Source organism: Urocitellus parryii, chromosome 8, assembly GCF_045843805.1.
Source record: "Urocitellus parryii isolate mUroPar1 chromosome 8, mUroPar1.hap1, whole genome shotgun sequence".
In the NCBI taxonomy this organism is placed as follows: Eukaryota; Metazoa; Chordata; class Mammalia; order Rodentia; family Sciuridae; genus Urocitellus; species Urocitellus parryii.
The window spans coordinates 106092834-106119084 of NC_135538.1; the positions used below are offsets into that span (position 1 = coordinate 106092834).

General features: G+C 31.8%; 2 protein-coding genes and 1 pseudogene across 3 annotated transcripts in view; 2 read left to right on the forward strand and 1 right to left on the reverse strand.

Annotated features, from left to right (window-relative positions):
- Runx2 (RUNX family transcription factor 2) overlaps positions 1-25413 on the reverse strand; it is a 212050-nt gene extending 186637 nt beyond the window's left edge. The window contains exon 1 of one of the 2 annotated variants that reach the window (XM_026394442.2): positions 25341-25413. In XM_026394442.2, the coding sequence (XP_026250227.2) occupies positions 25341-25398 (58 nt within the window). In that variant the 5' untranslated portion in view covers positions 25399-25413. The remainder of the gene's footprint in view (positions 1-25340) is intronic. The other variant, XM_026394443.2, reaches the window with a different exon arrangement.
- Positions 1-26251, forward strand: part of Supt3h (SPT3 homolog, SAGA and STAGA complex component) — a 458422-nt gene that overhangs the window by 22062 nt on the left and 410109 nt on the right. The window lies entirely within an intron of this gene.
- Positions 7202-7539, forward strand: LOC113186863 (eukaryotic translation initiation factor 1 pseudogene; annotated as a pseudogene).

The window sequence follows — 26251 nt, forward strand, 5'->3', positions numbered from 1 at the left end:
AATCCACATAAGCTTTCTTTTAAAAATATTTCTGGACTTTTATTTTTATTCCTCCAGTTGAATTTTTAGGAATCATTTCATCAAGTTCCAAAACAAATTCTTAAGTGCACATTTTAAACAGTTTCATTTTTCTTTTCTTTTTCTGATTTTTGTTATATACTCAAATTTCAGACATTGGTCTTTGCAATTCATTTTACTTTTAAAGTTGATTAATGAAGTGATTTTACATTTAGAAAGTTTATTTGAAACAACACTGGATAGAAACAGTAACAACAACTAACTAATGAGTGAGTTGGTTTACCAGTTTATGATTAGAGACTGAAAATCTTCTCAATTTTCTTTAATATTTGTTTTTCTTGTTCAGATGTAGAATTTTGCTGTGACTGCAGTATATAAAACTCAGCCAACTTATTATCTTAATTTTAAATCCTACAGTCATTGTCTTCTTATTAAATGGTGGACATGGTTGGAAATAAAAGGCAAGTTTAATTTTTTAATAGGAATGTAAAACTGCATTCTAATAAATTACATATTGATATCTAATCTCATAGAGAATAAATACATTTATTTTATAAACATAATTTTGTGATCAGGTTTTTTTTTGGCCATTTTAATGCAAATATTTCTAGAGTAGATTGTGGACATTTTTAAACTACTTACAGAAAGAGTAACAGGTATAATTGCACTATAGTCCATTCCACCTCTGAGATGCTCTATCCAAGACATCATAGAGGCATAAAATGTACTTTGCTTCTATGATAAGTTGTCCTACTTTGCCATTTTATTTGAATTTGTATATTTGAATAGTTTTTATGTTTTCTGTTTCATTGCAGCTACTAATTTTGTTGCTGTCATGTCAGGTTTTTAGTTTATAATAGACTGGGAGCTGCGGTGTTTCACCTTCTCCCTTTTCAAATGCTGCTCCCACAGTCTACTCTAGACTATTAATCAAATGTATTAGGTCTTATCTAAAGTAAGAGTCATAAGTTAGGAAAATCTGACATACTTTCTTTTCTGAAAAAAAATTACTTGATCTTAATAGCATTTTTGAAAGTTGAGTTGCTTGTTTCTCAATTTCTTTTGTTTTATTTTCAAAGGCTGAGATTGTCAGGTAGTAAATATAAATTCATTAGTTTTATGTTATTTAATCTCTTTCCGTGAAATAATGTTAAGACTTTTACTTAGATTCTTGGATTAGTTCTGTATAATTTTTTTTAAAGCTTGTATAGAAGGTCTGAAGTAATGATAATTTTTAATTATGCCTAATTACTCTTCATACCATTTTGAAGAATTAGGCAAGGCCTCTGGCAAAGAAAGGAGATAGGGAAGCTTGAGAGTGGTGAAGGTTTGTAATGCCAGGAGTAGAGTTAGGGAGAGAAGCTAATTAGAAATATGGTAAGTGTTGCATAAGTTGTTAAGGGTTCAGCTGAGCATAGTCATCTCTTGGAGCTAATAGGATGTCAGCAGTAAGGTTGTATAGTTTTCTATAGCAGTGCTTAGCTGCTGGGCACAAAGCTCAGAAATAGATGATTAGATTGATTCAAAAAATTGGAAAGACATACACTGTAGCTTGGGAGGCCAAGGCAGGAGAATCACAAGTTCAAAGCTAGCCTCAGTGAAGCAAGACACTTAGCAACTCAGTGAGACCCTGTCTCTAAATAAAATACAAAATAGGGATGGGGATGTGGCTCAGTGGTTGAGTGCCCCTGAGTTTAATCCCTGGTACAAAAAAAAAATTTTTTTTTTGAAGGACAGATGTAGAAGAAGGTTATTGAACTTGAGGTGTTGGTGATTCTGATCACTGAGCCTAGTCTGGTAGGGAGGGATGGGATAAAAAATACAATGGGATTTATTGACCTGGAGAAAAATGGGGGAAGAAGAGATTAGAGATTTCAGTGACTAAAAAGGAGGTAGAATACCAGTAGTATTTAGGAGAACTAGAAAGATACGAAATTAACAGAAAGTAGATGTATCATCTTGGACATATCATATCCTCCAGGAAGTTTTCTCTGACCTTTCTGGTATTGTAAATTAACTTTATGTGTTTGGTACTTTGTAAAACTCTTCATTTTATGGTGGTTTATTTTATTTATTTATATTTTCTGAAATAGAATTACAGGGATTTTTCTTGTTTTACAGTGCCTAATACCTAGTAGATGCCTGTTAAGTGTTATTTTTGTACAATGACCAGGAAGTTGTGATAATAGTGGGGTAGCATATTAGAAGGACAACCTCCATGGGTATGGCTCAGTTGGAAAGAGGTTAAAAGTCTTCAAAGTAGCTGGGTGTGAGGGTGCACCCCTGTAATCCCAGTGGCTCTGGGGACTGAGACAGGAGGACTGAAGGTTTAAAGCCAGCCTTGGCAGTTTAATGAGGGTGTGAGCAACCTACTGAGACCCTCTCTTGAAATGAAAAAATAAAAGGGGCTGGGGATGTGGCTCAATGGTTAAGTGCCCTTGGGGCATGGGTAATCTTTATATGGTGCCCATATTAGAAATTCAAATGACTGCTTTGTTTTGGTCTTTTTCTTATTTTTTTTAAGACTTTGAACATTTTAATGTATTAGGTAATTTTTTTCTTCTTTATTATTAACTTTAGAAATAAAGTTTAACATCCCAGTATTCTCATTACATTGACTTTATTTTTTTCATCTTAGCCTCATGAAAAACAGTTTTAGGTGCTACATTCTATATTTAGAATTCTGATTTACTTGGCACCTCTTTACTGCTTCCTTAGAAAATTATAATATATATGAAAAAAACCCTAAAAAATAAAAATTATATATAATATACATGGTCTGTGAAAGGAAGATACTGAAAGTTTACAAATACAAGTGAGTCCTATTCTATTTTAAAATATCTCTGAAACTTATTTATGAAATCCAAATAACATCATTCATCTGAGTTCTTGGGTGTGAATTAAATCAGATTATACGTGTAAATCATTTACATAGTGTTCTGTGCAGAGCTCTATATAAATGTTTATACTTTTAAAATTAGATTTTGTAGCATTACAGATAGAATTGAACTTTAGTGTGTATATATTTTTTTTTTAAAGAGAGAGAGGGAATTTTTTAATACTTATTTTTTTTAGTTTTCGGTGGACACAACATCTTTTTTATTTTTCTGTGGTACTGAGGATTGAACCCAGCACCCCGCACATGCCAGGAGATCCCACTACCGCTTGAGCCACATCCCCAGCCCCAAACTTTAGTATATTCTTGTAGGACCAAATATCTGCTATTTAGAAGCAAAGGAATCTGAATAGTATATCACTTAGATGGAATAGAAATCAAAGTGTCTTTAGAAATTGCTGTAATTGGTGTTGACTATTCCTCTCTTATTCTTACTTTTTAAACTGCCAGCACATATTTAGTTCTTTATTTTACTTTTATATTTGAGATGACACTGCAATATTGAACTCACTTTAAAGTGATGGGCAAGGACATACAGACATACAGACCTTAATTTTTTTATGTGCTTTAAGTTCTGTTCAGCTATTATAAATTTGCTTTGAAAATGTAATGATTTTATTTAGATATTACTGGGATGTCTTAAGTTTCATAATCAAAAATGGAAATTTACCTGACCCAAAAAACCTTAAACTTTGTTTTTTGTTTCTTTCGTATTTCATAACTTTTTGTTAAAAGACATAGTGGTGTAATTATAGCCACTTTTGGGCTGTGGCTGTGGCTCAGGCTCAGTGGTAGTGCACTTGCCTGGCATGTCTGAGGCACTGGGTTCGATTCTCAGCACCACATATAAATAAATAAAGGTCTATCAACAGCTAAAAATATATTTAAAGAAAATTATGGTCACTTTTCAGAAGCCAGACATTATTTTTACAAATTATTCTTTGCTTCAAAGTTAGTTTTTCCCCTATTTTTCCCTTTCATTTCAACTCTTAATATGTAATCTAAAGTACTGCTACTCAGCATAGCCAGTTTGTGAACTGTGACTGATCTGTGAGATACGTATCTTGAGCCAAAATGTATATCAGTTTCCTACTTCATTGAGATAGTTTTCTTATGCTACAAGTGTAATTAAGTGAAGTGTATTAGAATCACCTTTGTAAAAAAATTTTTTTGTAGTTGTAGATGGACAGAACGTCTTTCTAAAATTTGTTTATTTATTTTTTAATGTGTTACTAAGGATGGAACTCACACATGCTAGGCAAGCCCTCTGCCACTGAGCTACACCCCCAGCACCTAATGCATTTGGTTTACATTCTGGTGCAGACATCTTACTTCTCATTGTAGCCTTGAAACAAACATTTCTTAGACTAGCATTTGTTGGCAGACCACATTGGTTCTAGAAAAACAAATTTGTATTGTATGCTAATTTTTTTATACAATAGTATTGTAGTATTAGAATCTAATGTTTTTTGTTTATTCATTCAACAAATACCTTTGATTGGCTCTCAAAATATGGCAGTGAATGAAACCAACAGAATTCCTAATTTCATGTAGCTTTGAATTCTAATTCATTTAGCAATAACATTATTAGTTCCCCAAAATGCTGTTGTTTTTGTAGTAAACTCTTGTACTTTACAAATTTACGCCCTAAAAGCCTTTGATTTAATTATATATACCTTTACGTAGGTAGTAGGATTATTTTAAATTGCATTTTTCAGCTTAGATTTTTTTTACTTATGACTTATAAAACCTTTGAAAAGAGTAATTTTGTGTTTGAGCCACTTTCTACTTCTATTGAAATTAGTTTTTTTGAAGCAAGGATCTTTTGCTTTAGAGGTCATAGAAGGAATGAGTTTCCAATACAATAGAATAGTGATAACATGAATTGTTTATCCAGCAAATGGAATAGACATTAAACAATCATCATTTCCTTTTTTATATTACTGACAGATGACCTGTTGGTCAAACTTGAGAGTATTTCATAGGTTACACTGAAATATTATAATTTTATTGATGAAATATAAAGACTGGAAAATTAAATTGATGAAAACCAATGAAACAACATATGACTTCAAAAACAAGTCCTCTAATGCAGTTGTTCTCAAATTTCAGTGGGTGAAATATGTATGTAAAACCATTTACCAATATCTAGACATAGAGCATTTTACTGAAATAGACATCTGCTTTTGAAGTATGAATTATTTGGTAAATAATATCATTTTTTTAAAAATACTTTTTGTAGTTGTAGATGGACAGAATGCCTTTATTTTGTTTATTTTTATGTGGTGCTGAGTATCAAACCCAGTGCCACACGATTGCTAGGCAAGCACTCTACCACTGAGCTCCAGCCTCAGCCCCTAACATACTAATTTTTAGCCTTCATATAGGTAATGAGAAGAGATTTCACTTTTTTTTTTAGTGAAATGAAAAACATTCTATTACAGTTATATTTTAGAATCAAATCTGGTAAGTCATTCTTTAACCTTGTTGTTCTGATGAAGTGAAATTTTTATGTTTATAACCTAATATTTTATACATAAAAGTTATTCATTTGAATTTCAGCCTTTTATTGAAGATACAGTCCCATAGTATTGTGTTTCTTTATTTATTGTGTTTCTTTTATTTGTATTTCTTTTTATTTTACTTTCATAGACAGACTAGCCTTACTAAGGATGCCAGAGTTTAAAAATGTATGGAAAGAATGGAACACTTTGTTGCATTTATATTTATTAACTGATTTTAAAAATTATTAAAGGGTGAACTTTGTTTTTTAGTTGTAGTTGGATACAATACCTTTATTTTATTTATTTATTTTTATGTAGTGTTGAGGATCAAATGGAGTGCCTCGCCCAGGCTAGGCGAACGCTCTACCGCTGAGCCACAACCCCAGCTCCGAACTTTTGTTTTTCTCAAAGTTATCTTACCAGTAATGATATATGCCTATTCTTTTTGGGTTTATTATGATTAATAGTGATTTAGGTTGAGTTATTTCTTTTGTGTACATCTACTACCAAGAAATTTTAAATACAGATGTAGAAGTTTACATTTGTAGCTTGAGAAACATGGAAATACATTTTAAAAAGAAAATTGAAACACTATTCCTTAACAATTACACATAAATCAGTGAAATAGAATTCATTTAAAAACTTATAATTTCTCACTGTAGTTTGCTATATGCCTTAATTTTAAGCTGATGTATGTAATTTGAGTTTAGATATTAGCCAGACATGATATAAATATTAAAGCCTTAATATGATATGTGTAAATAATTTTGTTTTTAGTTTTGGCATTTTTTAGCAAATTTACACTTAGATTTTAGTTGGAAACATGTCCAGTTTTTTTTTTTTTTAAATTACGAAGTATCTACCACCTTTTTTCCTGTCCAGCCATAAATGCTATTTTTTAAAGTTTTGTCCTTTTTCTTTTGTGGTATTTAGCATGTCTTTTTCTTCTTTCTCCTATAACTGTTAACAAATCTCTTTTCTAAGTCTTCGACATTGTGGTTCATTTGTTCATCTGTCTGCTCATTAATTCAAGAAACGTTTGTATATTAGGCATTTGACTAGATGTAGGAAGAAAGTGAGCAGAAGAGAGAAAGAAAATGAATTCTTTTGTTTTTGTGCTGTCAGTATTATGCAGTATGTCTTTTGTATCTTGTGATTATGTGATCATCGATGAGAAGTTTTGCTGTTTTCATTTTACAGTTGTGGATTTAAATTTAAAGAAATTAGAAATTTGAATAAAAAATAATTTGTAAGTAGAAGAGATAGGCTTTGACACCAGGAATATCTGATTTTACAGTGTTGTCTTCTTACATGGATTATAGGTGAGTAAAATAAGTACACTTCTTGTTGTCTTGGAGTGTGTAGTTAAGTGTTCATTTTTATAGAGTATGTAGTTTAGTGTTCTTTGTCTCTGTGCTTTGTGAAGATGCCTGTGGGGCCACTCAGGAAAGGGAGTGAGGTTCCAGCTCCCTCTCAACCCTTCTTCCAGCCTAATAGTCTTCTTTCAAATTTGATTTTATTTATTGGGTTTTCTTAGAAAATCCCAAGAGAAAAATAGAGTTTTGCAGTTTTAATCATACTAGAATCACCAGCCTAGAATTATATATGTTTACATATACATAGAGAGAAACTGAGACCAAATGATGTGGTAGATAGAACTCGGTTGTAGGAAATTTAGATTAAACTGTCAATTAGTATCACAATGTGGGAAGCTTGAATGGTAGGCTAAGGAGTTTAGTCTTTTCCACAGGCCATTTCCACCAAGGAAAGTGAATTGTATCATATGTCAGCTATCCAAAACCCCCACTCTTTTGACCCCTTTGCTGATGCAAGTAAGGGTGATGACCTTCCTGTTGGCACAAAGATTACATTTCATATTAGAATTCAGCAGAGAAATGTTAGGAAGATAGTTACTATTGTCCAAGGAATTGCTGATGATTATAACAAAAAGAAACCAGTGAAGGCATTTAAGAATAAATTAGCCTCCAGTGGTACTTGAACATCAAGAATATGGAGAAATAATTCAGTTATAGGGTGACTGACCAGTGCAAGAACATACACCAGTTCCTTGTAGAGGTTGGACTGGCTAAGGATGATCAGCTGAAGGTTCATGGGTTTTAAGTGCTTGTGGCTCACTGAAGCTTACGTGAGGATTTCCTTGCAACGAGTAGAATTTCCCTTCTGTCCCTTGTCACAAGTTTAAAAACCTCACAGCTTGTATAATGTAACCACTTGGGGTCTGCTTTTAACTTGGACTAGAGTAACTTTTTCCTGTAGTAAAATGGAAAGAACCATGCTGTCTAGTCTTAAATTCTCTCACTTAAAAATTTGAGATCAAGCAATAGGTGCCTGGCAATGTCCACCCTGAAACAAGTAATAATGTGGTGTTTCAGCAAAGCCCAGATCCCCAAGATCAGATAGTTGTGTTTGACCAGAAACTCTTCACTCAACAGAGTCCCCTGTCCTAAGAGTGTTATGACCTCAACAATCTAGAGGATGGGGTAAGACAGCTGTACCACCAGAGGGGGCCTTTGGTAGTTAAAAGGAAAAAAAAGTCCCTGGTATCTAACCTGACCAGGTGGGCAGAACTCAGGCCCTTGTCCTTCCAGTGAGGTTGTGACATCTGGCTTGCCACCAAGGTTTTCTTTGTGACCAGACATATTCTAGCTAAAGGGTATCAAAACTACAGAAAGTGAGGCTATCTTAATATCAGTTAAACTTTTGACAAGGGAACAAAGCCAAACTGATGGTATCAGTCCTGTAGCAGCTATGGAACCTGGGACTCACTGGGCTGGGGTTGTGGCTCAGCGGTAGAGCGCTCACCTAGCATGTGCAAGGATCTTCGTTCCATCCTTAGCACTACGTAAAAGTAAACAAATAAATGTATTGTTTCCAACTACAACTTAAAAAGAAAAAAAGGAACTGGCAACTCACTAGCAACAGCCGCCCAGTGCCATATGAAGTAATAAACTGGTTTTGTTTTTTTTTTTCCCTTCTGGTTTTAATGTTATGTAACCTATTTTAAACACTTGTTTAAATAAAACTTGTTTTCAGGGGGAAAAAAAGATTTTAAGATTGTCTGTTTTCTGCTTGTTTTATTGTCTCCCTTGTCTTTGCTCTGAGTCTTGGTATATCACAGTCTATTTCTGAAGTGGCCTTCCTCTTCCACAGAGTCTTAAAGGCAAACTCACCTTTCATATTTAAATTTTTTCTCTAAGCCTTCTTAGCTAAGAGTAAAGTGTTGGTTTATACATAGCTTATTTACCCAGTTAAATGCCTTTTTTGAATACTCTTAATTTTTAATGCATTTTGTGTTTGTGGCAAGCATAGGCTCTTAATAGTTATATGTTTTAAAGTGGCTGAGTGCTTAATTAATTGATTGTTACTATTCTAGGTGATATTAAAAGAGAAAACTACAAACTTTCTGCTATAAATTTAGAATGTAGGGCGATGCTCATGGTATACCAGTGAAAAGAAGGTTCAGAGAGAAGAAGGAAAAGAGTAATTAATGCATGAATGGGTAATAAAGTGTATTTGCAGCTAAAGGCAAGCCTGGTTTAGTAGTGGACAGCAAGAACAAATGCATGGGTAGGGGGAGTTTTAGGTCAAGTAAATGAGGGAGTTTCCAATATATAAGAAATAAGGTAATCAAAAGTTCTGCCTAAGTAGTCTTTTTTTTTTTTTTTAAGTTGGAGATGGATACACAATATCTTTATTTATTTATATGTGGTGCTGAGGATTGAACCCAGTGCCCTACACATGCGAGGCAAGTGTGCTACCGCTGAGCTACAACCCCAGCCCTGCCTAAGTAGTCTTAATGAAAATTTTTTCAAAAGATGTTTCTAGGGGTTCTAATGGACTAACTTTTAGTATATGGCTGAATCTAGCAGATGTTTTCTTTGTCACATTTATTTCATATTGCCTTTAATCTCTAAATAAAGGAAATATGAATACTCTGGCTTGATAATTCTTCACACATAATATTGTCTTTAGTATTTCTTGTTTTATTCAGTCAGTTGTCTTGGAAGAGTTGGGTGAAGAATAGGCAACTGTGATTGTAAAATATTTTACTAGTAAACAAGTAGTGTGGAATATCAAAGGGGTACTACATGCACAGTGGAAGTTTGAAGCATCTGCTGTCTAAATTTCTAGAGTGAATTATTAAAGGCAGTATTTCTTTCTTTCTTTCTTTTTGGTACCAGGGATTGAACCCAAGAGCGCTTAACCACTGAGTCATATTCCTAGCCCTTTTTATTTATTATTTTGAGACAGTGTCTCACTAAATTGCTTACAGCCTTCACTAAGTTGCTGAAGCTGGCTTCAAACCTGCGACCCTTCTGTAAAGACAGGATTTGGGAGCTACTAGAGTATGAATGCTAGGAGCCAAATGGTTTTATTCACTGTAGCCATGCCTCACAAACTGCTATTTCAAAGCTACTAAATATTGTCTTAAGAACATGGAATCGATAGCATTTGACGAGTTAGTGGTGAGATATCATTGACAACATGAAGAAATATAGATGAGTAGCTCTTAATACTGTTGTGCAGTTTAATAATTTGCTGAATGTCTCACATTATTGAAGACATTGCTCAATAGGAGGACTCTCTTGTTCAGTCATGGGTATACTGAGGAGGTGGGTGAATGTGAGCATCATCTTCAGATTTGAAAAGTTGCCTTTTGGAAATGGAATTAGATGAAAATTTTCTGTAAAAAAGTCTCTTGATTCCCCCAGAATTAGGAATTAGAAATAAACAACCTGGTGCTTTTCTTAATGTCAGAGCTCTGTAACAGATGAAGTAGGTGACTTCAGGGATTGGTAATAAACAAATTGGACACTCTGATAGGTGAGTGTTGTTTTGAGCAGACTTCTCAAACTTTGTTTCCTGGAGATCTTATTAAATTGTAGATTCTGATTTACAAAGTCTGAGGTAGGGCCTCAGATTCTTTGTTTTAGCAAGCTTTCAGGACATGATGCTGCTGCTGGCCTGGGGACCACATTATGAATAGTTGAGTTTAGATTTCAGAGGATTTAAGGATTGAGGTGGGAGGGAAAAGGAGGAGGCAGAGGATTAGCAAGGATGGTGGAATGTGATAGACATCATTAGCCAAAGTACATGTATGAAGACACAAATTGGGTGTCAACATACTTTATATACAAACAGATATGAAAAATTGTGGTATATATGTGTAATAAGAATTGTAATGCATTCCGCTGTCTTTTTTTAAAAAATCAATAAACAAAAAGGATTTAAAGATTGGAAAGTTGGTTATACTCAAATAATTGTCAGATTGAATGTAGGCACTTTACATTTTGTTTAATTTTCACAGAAAACTTTCCGACTAGGTGATAGTATGTAGATGAGGAAATTTAGACACAGGGGGTTTAAATAGCTTGCTCAAGTTTATAACTTGTATAATTGGGATTTAAACTTAAAGAATATCAAAATACTTGTTATGTTTATCATGTTCCATGACATCCTGTGGTTTTTGTGATAATAATTTCTCCACTTTATTTAAAAATAGTTTCTAATTCGGTCTTTGGCTCTATTTCTTACAGCTGGAGCATGTAAAAATGAAAAAATGGTTCCCTGTATCACAAACTTTTTGTATGGGTTTAGGAAAGATAACCTTTTCAAACATTAAAGCATACTATTAACTGAATTTTTTAAATTGTAATATTTAGTCAGTTTTAAAATTAAAAATATTGGCAAATATATAAAAAACAAATTTTCTTGTTTCTTGCCACTTCTTAAACTTAACTGTTTACTGTTTGGGGTCCCTCTGACATATACACACATCCCTTTATAATTAAAAAAAATGAGATTTTGTTGTATATAATTTTTTCTTTCTAAGCACAACTTTATTAATGACAAAGAAAAAAACTCTTTTTACCCTTTCCCATTTTCCTCATAATTGTTAGTATCATCACGGTTCAATCCAGACTACAATCTCATTTTCCTTATTTTTTCCCTCACCTAATAACTCTGCTATGAAATTCTTCTATTAATTTCTTTTTAAAAATAATTTTAAAAAAATGTTTATTTTTTAGATTTAGGTGGACACATATCTTTATTTTATTTTTATGTGGTGCTGAGGATTGAACCCAGTGCCTCACGCATGCCAGGCAAGCGGGCTACCACTTGAGCCACATCTCAAGCCCCTATTCATTTCTTTATAATATCTTCCACTTCCCTATGTTTTTTGTGTTCAGTCTCAGTTGTTGTATACAATATTAATGACTACTACCCATGCTGTTCCGAAATTTATAGTATTCCCTGCTTCCCTGATTGACTACTTTGGATGTACACAAAACTTTTTGTCTTACATCTTTAGTGTCTTCTGATGAAATAAGTGTGAACATTTGTGGAGCCTATTTTAAGGGCAATGCATTATCTTAACTCTGTGCATTTTTATTTCTAATTACATCTTTTTCTAATTTCTTGCATCCATTGTCAAGTAGGCTACTAGAATTTAACTTGTATTAATATCCCAACTACTGAAGACTTTTAACTTATTCCATAGTTATTTCAAAAACTATACTGTAGTTTGCCCATTTCATTGCTTTCCTTCTCTTGAGTTGTACTTCTTACTAAGTTGTCAAGACAAACTCACTTTTAACCTTTTTCTCTGGACATTTCTCATCAAAACAGCATGTTTCCTTTTCTAAAGTGTTATGTTGATTTTTACGCTTGTATATGAGTTCATTTAATTGGTAAATCTACCTTACTAGTCTTCTTAAAGTTGTTGGTTTGATCATTAAAACATAGTCTGTCAAATTAGACGTGGGTGCAGAATGATTGGAGAAGTCTGCTGATGTTTGCAGATCGCCAAATAGCTTTCTCTTCTCCTCAGTTCTTTATCTTGGTAACAAGTCTTGTTTGACTACTATCACTTATGGGTTTTAGTCAGGGCATCTTTTCTCAGTAAAACCACATAGACTGAAAAAACATAATTTTACAGCTTTATTTCACTCTATACCAGCGTAAAAAGTAGGTACAGTTCTTTTGTGGCTTCTCTGAGAATTTTTTAAAAAAGTAGTGTTGAATTTGTTGTGGATGAAATTGGGGTGAATAGTACTTGTCAAAGATCGTTTCTAGAATTTTGCACAAATTTTGTTTCTAGAATTTTGTATCTTCTTGGTAGTCAAAGAATAAGGTTCACTTACCAGTGAATCTTTAGGAATTTTACAAACGAATAAGAATTTAACAAATTATAATTAGAAATTAAGGTTGTATAGGTCACTTAGCATAAGTGTGGGGGTACATTTTAGATAGGACAGGTACTATAATTCTGGTTTAGGAATACAGATTAATATAAGAACTGGGATTTGACTCCAGATCTGACTGACACCAGGGTCCATTGTTGTACCATTATTATTTTAATTTCATACATAAGGAAGGATATAAATTTTTGGTGTTTAAGGTTTAATTTTTTAACTTCTAAATGGATTTTCAGTACACCTGTAGTATATGCTGTGTGGTATGGATATTGAATAAGATTATTATGATTGGTTAGGAACTGATTTAGTTCCTTGAAATTTTCACTTTCTAATCAAACCTAAACTAAATCTTATCCACTGATCATATACTGTTTTTGGTTGGGAGTAGTGCTGGGAATTGAACCTAGCATGCGCTACCACTTAGCTATATTTCCAGCCATTTTTTATTTTGAGACAGGCTTCATTAAGTTGCCCAGACTTGCCTCAACTTTGGGATCCTCCTGCTTCAGCCCCTTGAGTAGCTAGGATTACAGGTGTGCACCACTGTGCTGGGCTCCCTTGATATTCTTTTATTTTGTCTGAGTTCCTTTGGTTCTTTCTGATCAATCTTAAAGATGTGTGTTAAAATAATTGAGAAACACAAAGATTATTTCCTGTTTTTTTTTCTTGTATTTTGTCAGTTTAAAAGCTTTAGAGTAATTATGTTTTGGACAACTAACGCTTTTGCCAGTGAAATTGAGAACTAGAAAGTTACTTCATTAAGGTCACGAGTAACACTATGAAGTAGTAATTAAGGGTTAAAAGGCTTGAGTTTGAATGTTAACTCTTCAACTGTGTGACCTTGAGCAGGTTTCATTACTTCATTCTGTTTCCTCATCTGTAAATAATTATGGTACCTACCTCATATAAGAGACGTGATAATTAAAGGAAGTGATGTTTATAAAAGGCTTATCACAATACCTGGCACAGTAAACACTCAACAAAGAAAAACTAACATGAAAACAAAGTACAGTTTCAGCTGAAGTGTACTCTGTAAAAATCATAGGTCTCGTTAGGCACTTTGATTTTTCAAAATATATGAATATGAACCCAATTAAAGTTTAAAATGCTGTATTTTTGGAGTAGATTCATCATTACTTAGAATAGCTATTTGAACCTATTAAAGAAATAAAAATACTGATGTTTTTGGCTTTGTTCATCTTACTGAATCATCTGTCCTTCTTTATTTTCTTCATTAATGTTATTAGTCTAGTGTTAGATGACTAACATCTCTACTAGAAGAAAGGGAAGGAAAGAAAGGAGCTATTAATGTTCTACTTCTTGTGAATAAGCTTTAAAATGTTTAGTGGGGAGACAGTTTGGAATTGATTTTTTTTTTTTGTATATCCATCTTGTCTTTTACCTTATTTTAGGGCATATTAAAAGTCCGCATTCTCTTGTCTTCCAAATTGGCTAATTTATCTGGGCATCTTTTTAAAAAACTTCCCAAGGCTTTTCCTCCCTCATTTGTTATCCCAAACTTCAGGCAGTTTGGTTGATCAGCCATATTTAGATACCATTGGAGTATACAATTTATGTATAGCTCTGTGAAATCTTTAATAGAACATACTCTCTCAATTAAATTGTTTAGAAAAGCTAAGTAACTTAGTGAGACCTGTCTCTAAATCAAATGTAAAAAATGGCTGGAGATGTGGCTCAATGGGGAGTACCCTTCCCTTGAGTTCAATCCCAAGTATCAAAAGAAAAAAGAAGTGTTATAGTCAAGTAAAAAAGCCACTTGATTAACTTTGAAAGATATTATTGGCAAAGACTTTTAAAGAAAATTCCTGAGCTGTTTGTGTGCTCTTAAAATAACTACTGATAGAGATTAAAATCATTAGATCTAAACTATTTGCGCCATCTGACTACTGATTAGAGTGTATAGTGATATTATTCTTTTAATGTGTTTAAATGTAAGTACATACATAGAACATATAAATCAGTATCATAGACATGTAAGTCATATTTTTAATTTTTTTATTCTTATATTCCTGTGTTTCTATGTTTTGTGTTACTCTGCTTAGTATATGTTTCATGAAACGATCTTTACTAATAAGAGCAGAACTAGGACTATAATAAGACAAGCAAAGTGCCTAAGGCACAAAATTTAAACAGATTTTCTTTTTGAGGGTTGTATAAGAAAGAGTATGCTTCCTTAAATTTTACACCTTAGATGCTTCCTGTGTCTCATCCTAGTCCCAGCTTTAAAGTAGTAGTCTGCATATAAATTATTTGATTTTAGTTTAGCATAGTCTCATGCCTGCTTGCAAATTTAATATAAAATATTGACAAGATGAAAGTAATGTAGTCAAATCCAAATTTATGTTATCCAGAATAAAAATGTTAATTATTTGAAAAAATTACATATTCTTGCATGCTCAGGAATTGTCAGAACTTTGGAAAGTCCATTTTAGTAGACACTGAAATAGTCTGACACTGAAATGAGCTTGGTTGTTTTACTTACTGGTAGCTACCTGAAGTCAGTGCTTTTGTAGCTAATCATAAGTTTTTTATTTTGATGGATAGTACCTGTAGCTCTTTAAACTTATGGGTGGTCATTGAAGTAATTAATATGTAGTGACTCCAGTTTTGCTACATTGTATTAATTTAGAATTCTTTGAGAATTTGCCTATGATTGTGTGTGTGTGTGTGTGTGTGTGTGTGTGTGTGAGAGAGAGAGAGAGAGAGAGAGAGAGAGAGAGAGAGACAGAGAGAGAGAGAGAGAGAGAGAGAGAGAGAGAGAGAGAAAGCGCGCTACATCTGGAAATGCTCAAAAGTTGTTTGCCTTTTTAAGAGAACAGTCTGCAGTGAAAGTAGGACTTCTTTAGAGGTGAGGTTCAAGTTAAGGAATCATGAACTATAATGTGAGGAAGCATAATACTGTGAATTATTTGGCATACATGCCTAACGTTAGGCACTGGCTGTGATAGCCATTTGTGAAGTATCACTTGTAGAAAGCTAGAGAGATAGTCTACACAGAACTTTCACTGTAAACTCTCAGAATGTAAACTAAACACAACTTAGTTTTTTATTCAGTAAGGACTAAATTCTATAAATTTGATATGCTTGTAGGGTCCATGATTAAAATATAATTAGGGTATGGAAGGAACAGTTAGAATAATGTCCAAATTTGTATATGTGACATCATTGAGAAGTTAGGATTTTTATTCTTTGAAGTTAGAATTTATTTAAATACGCTTTCTTTTTTCCAAAATAAATTTTTTATTTCTACTTACAGTAGTGCCAAGATAAGTTTTCCCAAGTAGAATTATTCAATATTCAGGTCCACTGATAGTATTTAAAATAAAAATAAACCGATAACAACCAAGGGTGGAGGGGTGTCTAGATTTGTTTTTAGCTTTCTTTTTCATGGCTTCTCAGAAGTGTATCATATTATAAATACATTCAAAATGTTTTGCTCTGAGGATATGTAGCATTCCTATAAAGGTTAAATCAATAAAAATGATTTGGACACATTCCTAAGCATGGCTAGAACAGGTAGCTCGTTGTTTTAGGTACCCTTGAGTTTCTGGAGCAGATCATTATGGCGTAGCAAAAGAACTTACTAAAAGTTGCTTTCTATGTGTAGATGCATCAGCTTTAATAAGATTTTCTAGCCTTCTAGAAATGAGTATTTTAAAAGTAGCACTGTATGTATTGATTTTAATTAAGTACTGGAAACTCAGTTTAAAGTTTGGAGGTTTTTTCTTTTGAATGCTGAAGATACATCATAATTGATAAGGAAGAGGTACGTACAGGAAAAATGCAATGGTCAAGGCTTTTCAGCAAATTTAGAATAAATGATAGTACTTTGATTAAAGAAAGTATCACATAATGAAAAATTAGGAATTAGATATTTCTTTATAGTGTTGCCAATTTAGAAGAAAATTCTGTAGTCATTGAGTTGTTCTGTTCATTTGAGCCGTTCAGAAGGCAAGCTTAAGTTTGAACTTTTATTTTAAAAAGCATATGTATATCTTCTGAGCTCAAAGTTGGCCTTTTGTTATGTTGTTATTGCAAGTTGTTTTATTTCATGTATTTTTGCATTTTCTTGTTTGTTTTATATTTTGAGTATATAAGTTTTCAGATCACAGTTTTATAGCTACTTTTGAACAAATATATGTCAGTTTATAATAATGAATAAGACCATTTTTCTTAGTTTCCTTTAAAGCAGAGTTGAAGATATTAAATGTTCTTGTATTAAAAAGAAAAAAATTGCAATGAACTGACCGTGAATTTGAATAATGTTTTAAATAAAGATAGCCAACTTGAGTTACATGTATTAATGAAGTCTCATCATATAAAGTATCTTTCTATCTTTTGTACATGTTATATGATTGATTACTTTATAAATAAATACTTTATATAGAATAATGTGTTACATTATTTGTTGGAGCACATGACTTAATTTCATAGCTAAGAAAATGGTTTGGATATGTCTCAGTAAGATGTATATATATATATATATATATATATATATATATATATACATACACACATACATACACACACACATTTAACCATTTAATAATAAATAATTCAGCAATTTAAGTAAAATATTTTGCTTTATTAAGAGAATAATTATTTAATTGTGTTTTGATAGATTTAGAATGTTTATGAAACTAAAAATAAGCCTAATAATCAACATATGTTTCTAAATTTTCTTTCTGGGTCCTTGTTAATGATGATTTTAAAAAACTGAGTGTGTATTTTCTAATCTTATTGGTGCACTTGAATATTTTATTATGCTGCTTATGCATGTTATAAGGGAAGTACACTTTTAAATCTTTACTATTGGATCAAGAAAAATTCTTCAGATAACACTATTGCCCTTATCTAGCTAAGATAATACCATTTTAAAATGAGAGGGATGATGGTTGTAAAAGTTTTAAAAATGTTGTTTTCCTTCTAAATTATGGAGGAAGGGAGGGAGTGGTGCCGGGGCGGGGGAGAGAAGAAAAAAGGGAGGGAGGGAAGAGGAACTGGGATGTATGTGTATGTGTTTGTTTAGTTTTAACAACTGGAAGAATTCTTTGTGTATACTGGTTTATAAGAATTTGTAAAAGAAGAATTTCTGCTGTGGAGAGAAGGTGGGATCAATGACCAAATATTGGATTACATTGCATTTATGTTTACGTTCCTTTATAAAAGCACTGTAATACATTGTCTTTATGAATAGTATCTGCCTTATGGATTGTCTTCTATAATATATTCATTTTTATATTGAACTTTATATTTATTAAGAGAAATAGCAATTTTTTTCCTGCAGTTTTTGAAGAGCTGAATTACCTAAGAACTTTACAAATTTCATGAGAAGTAAAAATTACTAGGTTATCTTTTCTAACCAGTTATCTTACCAAACAGTAGCATGCTACTTTTTTGATGGGTATTTTCTTACAGACTTCTCGTAATGTCTTAAATTTTTTGAATTAGATATTTAGGTTTTTTTGTGTGACATGCTTACATAATTATATGGGTATCAGTTTTATAGAAAACACAGAGATCAATTATAGTGTGGATTATTAGCATAAGGAAGTTTTCTTTCTGTGATACCATATTGTTGCATATATCTGTAATCTGATTGAAGTTAATGAAATAAAGTGAGAGTTCACTTTTCTCCATAAACAGGGTTTTTTGAGCTTCATTTATAGAAAATACCTTTTCAGATTATTAAAGAGAATCCATACCCTTTACCTTTTTGAAACTCAGAAATCTTTTTTCTATTATCAAGTGACTGTGATATAGCAATGAACTGAAATACTAATTATAGAATATAATGCTTTATCACATAAGTATGTTGATCCTTTATTTTTAGTTTCAAAGTGAATTCATGTTGGTTAGATCATTTAAATAATTTTAAATTATTTGGTAGAAGTAATTTAGCCTTTAAAGGACCTTTTAATTCTGTAACTCATCTTGTTTGGGGATAATACATTAATTGATGTGGTTTCCATTTATTAGAAGAAAGCATGTTTATGAAAAAATATGCTTTAAGGTTAACTCCTGTTCTTCAATAATAACAAGAAACTTAAAATGTTTTATAGGGTATTGCTTACATTCATTCAACACTGTTCCAAACTTTGAATATACATAGGATATTTTTCATTTAAAGATTAGCCTGGGAATTTAAAGTTTTAAATTGAGAAGTTTAGTACAGAGATTTTTTAAAAAAATAATATTATCAAAATGATCATAAACTAATGGTCCCCACTGCTTTGTTCACCCAGTTTACATGGAGAATGAGTACACATATAGAAGATATATCTGTTTAACTTACAGTCAGGGTTGCTCTTTTTGATGTTATCCATAAACAGGTATCTCTTATCAAATTAATTCCATTCATATTTGTCCTTGTAAATGTAATGATTTATGTAGCCTACATCAGTTTCTAATAATTGTTATTAAGTGTATATCTAGAAAATTATGGTATTAATTATTTTTACTTCTTGAATTTCTTCACAGATGCCTAATCTGTTACTGTTTTTATAGATGTTTCTCAGTGTACTTGCATAAAGTATTTTTAAGGAGCTACAAACAATACCTCAGTTAAAAATTTACAGTTATTTTTCTTGGGTAAAGATCATTATTCCAAGTTCTATAGTCACTAGTTTGTATGCATTCACACTCATACATATGTAAATTCTGTATATAAAAATTTTAAGTTAGATCAGTGGCCAAAGAACTTAGGTTGAACATATATGGCAGGCATTTTGTTTCTTTATAAAAATATTCCCATATTCATATAAAGTTTCATGGAATACCACAACATTGTTATCCTAGTTTTTCCAAAGAAAGACTGTGGTATATGTTTTAAAAATTTTACTGATCATTGTAACTGTGTTTTGGCTAGCATTTTTCCTTTATTTTTTGCTTTTACTGAACCACAAAATAAATTTAGTTGTGAGATACCTGACCATAGAAATAGGTAAATAATGGTTTGGCACACTCAAGATTTATGTAATTTTTTTTGGGGGGAGCACTATAAATTTATATTTTAAGTTTTTGGAATTTTTAAAATATTTTTTTTAGTTGTAGATGGACACAATACCTTTATTTTACTTATTTATATGTGGTGCTGAGTATCAAACCCAGTGCCTCACACGTGCTAGGCAAGTGCTCTACCACTGAGCTAAAACTATAATCCTAGCCCATATTTTTGGATTTTTAACATAATCTTTTTTATAAATATATATTTATAGTTGCTAGCATAATAATTCCAGGTGACCATAATAATGTTAAAAAGTCATTGGAACTGAAAGCAGTATAATAAAATAAGTTATTCAACTTTGTGGTAAAAATTATTTGCCTTACATAGGATATTTAAACCTACCATACCTTGTTAGAAATGGCACTAATCGTGTGTAACTCAAGAGAATTGTCAGTAGAACTAGTGGAGATAACAAAGACTTTAAACTAGTTGTCAAAATAATCTTAATTACATTTTTGAGAATAAAACGGTTAATAGGTAATTTTCTAATATCAGTATAATTTTTAACTAAACATCATTAATACTGTATTCACTTTGTATAGAAAAATTTCATTTCTTCTGGCAGGAAATATAAAAATGATGAAAATTATTGAATCAAGGTAAACTAACATTTATCATCTTTCACTTAGAGTCTAAATTATACTAATAGGTATATATGATTTCAGGTTCTTTGATACATGCTAGATTTTACTTTTAATGGTACTGGTGATTGAACCCAGGACCTTGCACATATGAGGCAAGTGCTTTCCTACTGAGCCATACCTCCAGCCCTTATATATTGAAATTTTGTATATTGAAAACAACATAGGATACATTTTTAGGAAACATGAATAACATTTTTTTCACTGCAAATATTAAATGCTTAATGTAGCAAGTAGCCTTTAAAGGACCTTTTAATTCTGTAACTCATCTTGTTTGGGGATAATACATACATAAATGGTTTCCATTTATTAGAAGAAACATGTTTATGAAAAAATATGCTTTAGAGTTAGCTCCTGTTCTTCAATAATAACAAGAAACTTAAAATGTTTTATAGGGTGTTGCTTACATTCATTCAACACTATTCCAAATCTTGAATCCTATGTCCTTAATAGTAGTATAATGGGGAGGAAATTCCTATGAATTCCACATAAGGTGAAGATATTGTGTACAATATAATAAAGAAGCATTGAATGTTAGTTGCTATACAGGTCTTAAAAAGTTATTTGGGAATGTATGGTCTGTTTTATGTGTATTTTCTGTTGAATGGACAAAAGCCTGTGGTTAACTGTGGTTAAAATTGTAAGGAAACTCCCTTTGAATAAGGTATAGAGTTTCACCATTATTTTTTTTTGAATTGTAACACATTAATCAAAATATATATCCAGCGAATTCCATAATCTTTTTGAAATGACAAGAGGTTGTACTAAGGTATATTATTTCATTATGTGAGAGTTCCTTTTAAAGATTTGTTTAAAATATTAAAACATTTCAGATTTGATGAAGATTTTCCACATACTTTAGACAGAATTCTTAAGAAAATAATCAAGTATTGAAATTTATCATTATCTTTATTATAGTAGCTTAGTGGTAGTTTTTTTTTTTTTTTTTGAGTAGAAGTTAGAGTTCATTGATATAAGAGGGAAAAAGTAATGCATTAAGGTAACCTGTTAGGAAGTCTCTGCCTAAGTTCGCATTGAAATTGCTAGTACCCGTTTAATAAGCCTGGCTTGGAAAATGACTAGAGAAAAATAGTTATGGATTGTATAATTATAATCTTAGTTTTGGCAGGAAGGATTTTTTTCTTTTCATATTGAATTGATGTTATTTGTCTGCTTGGCCACATGTATAATATTTTTAAAGAGACACTGCAGAGGTAGATAGTTATAGTGAATTCTTTATATAAATATGTCTCTAAAGACTTTAAGTAATAAAATTTTCAATCTTAATGCTTCTGATGAGCTTTTGCATGACTTCACTATTGACATAGAATTGTCAACAAATGTCTAACAAGTGTTAGAATAGCATGAAAGGTTGGTATTTGTGTGCTTTGGAGAGCATTTTGATGTTACCCTGTTTTGCCATGGGTGTTCAAGTATGCACGGGTGCATCATTAATCATAGGAAATGCAAAAATAAATAATTCAGTCCCATTGGATTTTTTTATATGAATACTTACCTTTTCCCTTTTTTATATATACAGTTGAGGTATTTAGGTAACCCCTAACCTTTTGCTTTAACAAAGAAGTACAGTATAAAAATATTACCACAGTTTTCATTTGAGCAGCTCTTGAGAGAGTGAAAAAAAGCTTTCTAGATGAATATTTGTTAAAAAAAAGTTGTGATACAGAATGTCTTAACTCAGCCCCAGTATAGTACTTGAGGACCACCAGTGTGTAAAATTGAAAGCACATGAGTTTTGAAGCACTAGAAAAGGTTTGTAATTGATTAGCGCTGCTTGAAAGTATTGAAGTACAGTGAGATTTGATTTGTGAATGGTTCTATTCAATAAAGATTAATTCTGTGTGTTTGATAAAATCTTAGTGCCTTCAATGAGTTAGCTACCCCCGCCCCCACAGTTTATTTAACCATCAAATATTTCAGTGTTCTTCTAACAAACTGGAACATTTATATCTTACTGGATTTAACTTTAGCATAACTGATTTAAACAAGTCAGACTATTAGTGATTAGTTTGAAGAGTGTAATTGAATAGATTAATTTTTGTTCCATTAAAAGAACTAAAATATATCATAATGTAATCATGCATATTTCATGCTTTTTTGTAATTTATAGAGACTATCTGGAGATTCATACACACTAACAAGATCTTTTTCTTTGATGTCTTTTGAATTTTTTATATATTTTAACATTTAAAAATGAAACCTTCAATAATTTTTCTTGTAAAATTAGAATTTTATAATTTAAAATAATTTATAATATAAGTCTTTGGAAATTGCTTGGTATTTTTCACTTTTTAATAGTTGTCTTCTTTGTTCTTGACTTTTTAATTCATCTCCCTGGAAAGCAGAATTTAGCTCTCTTGTTTAAGGAGCAAATTATAAAACTTTGTCACTAGTAAATCTTTAAATTATAAAAGTATTATTGATATGGAGCATAATTATTGTTTTGGAAATCACTCTTCACACGTGATGTTTAATCAGTTACTTTGGTCAGTTAAAAAGATTTTTAGTAGAAATTTAATCAGTCAGCAAATATATTTTCGTAAATAAGTTCTTAATTGTAAGATACTTGATTAATCAGTCTGTTTATAACAGGTTTTAATTATGATAAATAATGGGCAGATTTTGAGTAGCACATATTAAAAAATCTTGATTAATTTAAAGTGAAATATACCAAGAGATCAAGGACACTGAGACTCACACTCTCTTTCTTTTTTACACACACAAACACACATTTTTAGCTCATTATATTTGAGATTCAGTAATTGGTCAATGTATGCTTTGTTCTTCATCTAGAATTTCTCTTTTGCAAAATTGGGTCACATACTTATTATATTTATACTTTATTAGGTGGTTATGATAATCATTGCAAAAACGTAAAGTCTAAAGTGAGGTTTTAAGCTTGACAGAGATTAATTATGGAATGGTAAGATGTGTGCAATGAGTGTACACTACTATAAAGAATGTCCACTACTCACCTGTAATTAGTCTGGTGTAGTGGATTCATAATTAGTTTTCTATCCAGACTCAAAAGTACTATTGGATTGGTGGTGGGGGGAGGGTGAAACTTTTCAGAAAGGGAAGGATTAGTTATAATGGTAAAAAAGTTTGACATGCAACAGAAGATGAGCTTTATTTAGTTTACTTTTATGTCTTATTTAGGAACTGGCTTAGATTTTGGAAATTTTATTATTGATTGGCTATTGAGAATGTGACAACAATATAAGATGCCTGTTAAGTTAGAATTAGGAGCATTTCAACATATTCTTGGGGACAATTTTAACATATTCTTTGTGGCAGCTTTACTTGTAATGCTGAGGTGTTTCTTGAAACTTGTGATGTTCCTGATCTGGTTAGAAAAAAAATCTATTTTTAAAATAAAAAACTAAGTAATATTGTGAAAGATAAATTAAACTGTTTGAAGTGCCTGTTAAAACTAATTCTTCTGTACAACAATATTTTAAACCATTTCTTTCCTAGGGTAGTAAGCGAAAGTTCTCATGTATGGGGCTATAATTATAACATGAGCTATAAAGCAGTCTAGTTGTAGTTATTTTCTGCTTCCTAAATTCAGAAAGTTTTAAAGTAATGCTTAACACCTACCATTAAAATTTTAATAATCTTTGATTATTATATTATATGTATTGTAACTTTGAGAAGACTCACTTATAGCTATTGAGGGAGTTATTACAGCAATTTTACTTTTTTTTTTTTTTGTAAAATACAAAGTACACTTCCTTAACCTTTAAGAGAAATTTTCCCTACTTCAGGTTTTATTATTTCTCTTTGACCTAAACTAAGACTGATCCTCTAGTAGTAGCCAGTTAAAATGTGTGAAGTAGGAGGAGTAAGGGAAACTCCAATCGTTAGTTGAAAATTGCAAAGTTAAGTTAATGGAGGTATATGTAGCAAAAGGATTTATTTTAAAGGATAAAAGAAAAATTTAAAAAACTGCCTTGTAGCTGGAACATGTTGGACACCATAAGGAGAATCTTGTAAGTGCTTAGATATTTTATAGTAATACCATGTCAGCTGATGAATGTTGAATGTTTACATATCTGTATCAATACTAAATATTAAAGGACTATATTATGCCTGTTTTGTTTAAAAGTCGAGCATGATTTAATAGGTATGGCTCTTTTAAATCATACAGGGAGGGTATCCTTAAGGAGTTTTGTTTTTCATGAGACTAAAAACGGTATTCATTTTGGTAGGTCCAAAAATGTGATTAAAAGACGCTTAGACATTTTGATGTCTGTTATGTTTATAAGAAGTGCTATATATGGGCAACAGTATATAGATGTAAACTTAAAATACATAGAAAAGTACAATTGTATGTACGTTTTAAAAGACTTCCATGAACTTTTAAATATCCTGGGCAACTCCAAAGGTCTTTTAAAAACAGCTATAATATACTTAGAATGATTTTTATTTCAGTTGAATGTATATTTCAGTTATATAAAGTTGTTTAGAAATAAATTAATGTAGTTGTCTTGTACAGTTTAAAATTATAAATACATTCCTTTTAGTTGAGCTGGTTAAATTGTTAACTTTACTGCAGGTTTATTTCTATATTGTACATGGTAGACTGTAACATTGCATTAATTCTGTGATGTGCTATTTTGTAAAATTGCTTCCTTTTTGAAGTCTTCTCAAATTTTGGGAGCTGCTTTGTCGATAAGTCATAGCAGTGATTAATTTAGCATCAGATTTTTTTTTCTAATGAGGGCTGATAAGTATATTACATTTCACTGTTTTAACGTCTCATTTCTGTAATTCTGGGAAGTCATTTTGATTAATGAATATAATTTAATTTTGTCTATTTCAAGTATTACTCTGAGAGTTAAAGTTACAGAAGCCAATATAGCATTTCATTTTTCAATTTGTAATGAACAAAACCGCATTATTATTATTATGATCTTTAATATGCTATTATCTCAAAAAGCTAGCAGTTTTAGAATCAAACCTTTATATTTAACAGATTAATACAGGATTTTAAAATATGGGAATACTTACCCCAAAAGAAGTTTTGCTGACATGGTGTCACTGTGCTGAAGAGGCTGTTTGATGCCATAGTCCCTCCTTTTTTTTCCAGATAGAACTTGTACCCTCTGTTGTAAATACTGCTTGCAGCCTTAAACTGAAAATACAAACCATACCCAAATCTTGTTTTAGTTTTACAGTATGCCTGGAGTACATAGACTTTATATTTATTTTTTTCTGTCAAGAAATTATGTAGCTGGTAACATGTGAAAAGCAAGGAAACAAAACAAAAAGAGAATGAACAAATATTTGAAGGACCTACTATTATTGCATAGACTGTGGTTAGAGAGCACTCACTGACTCTGTTGGTCTCGGTGGCTGGTAGTGACCTGCGGAGATTAACCATTTAAAAACCAGAGACTTCTTGCTGTCCTCCTGGAGAAAGTTTGCACCGCACTTGTGGTTCTGTGGTTGTTTGTGAGGCGAATGAAGCATTCACACAATCCAAAAAAGCAAAAGCTTTAAAACTCCTTTTTTTGCAAGCACTATTACTGGAGAGACAGAATCATGTGGTTTGTGACCTCACAGTACTCAAAGTAAAGTGGGACTGCCTACTACTGTGGCTTTCCCCCCCTTGCTCTTTCCTTTCTCTCTCTCTCTCTCTCTCTCTCTCTCTCTCTCTCTCTCTCTCTCTCTCTCTCCCTCTCTCTCTCTCTCCCTCTCTCTCTCTCCCCCCCCCTCTGTCTCTCTCCCTCTGACAAAAGGCTTGTGGTAAGGCCTTTCCTGGCATCCAGAGGGATATAGCTTTTTAATTTTTGTGAGTCATGAGGATTTGGATAGAATACAAATACTGAAGGAGACCAAACTCCTGTAAGGTTAAGCATTTGTAGAACAGAATGCTGCAGTTAAGGGCTTTCCTTTCCTACCACCTCTCTCTCTCTCTC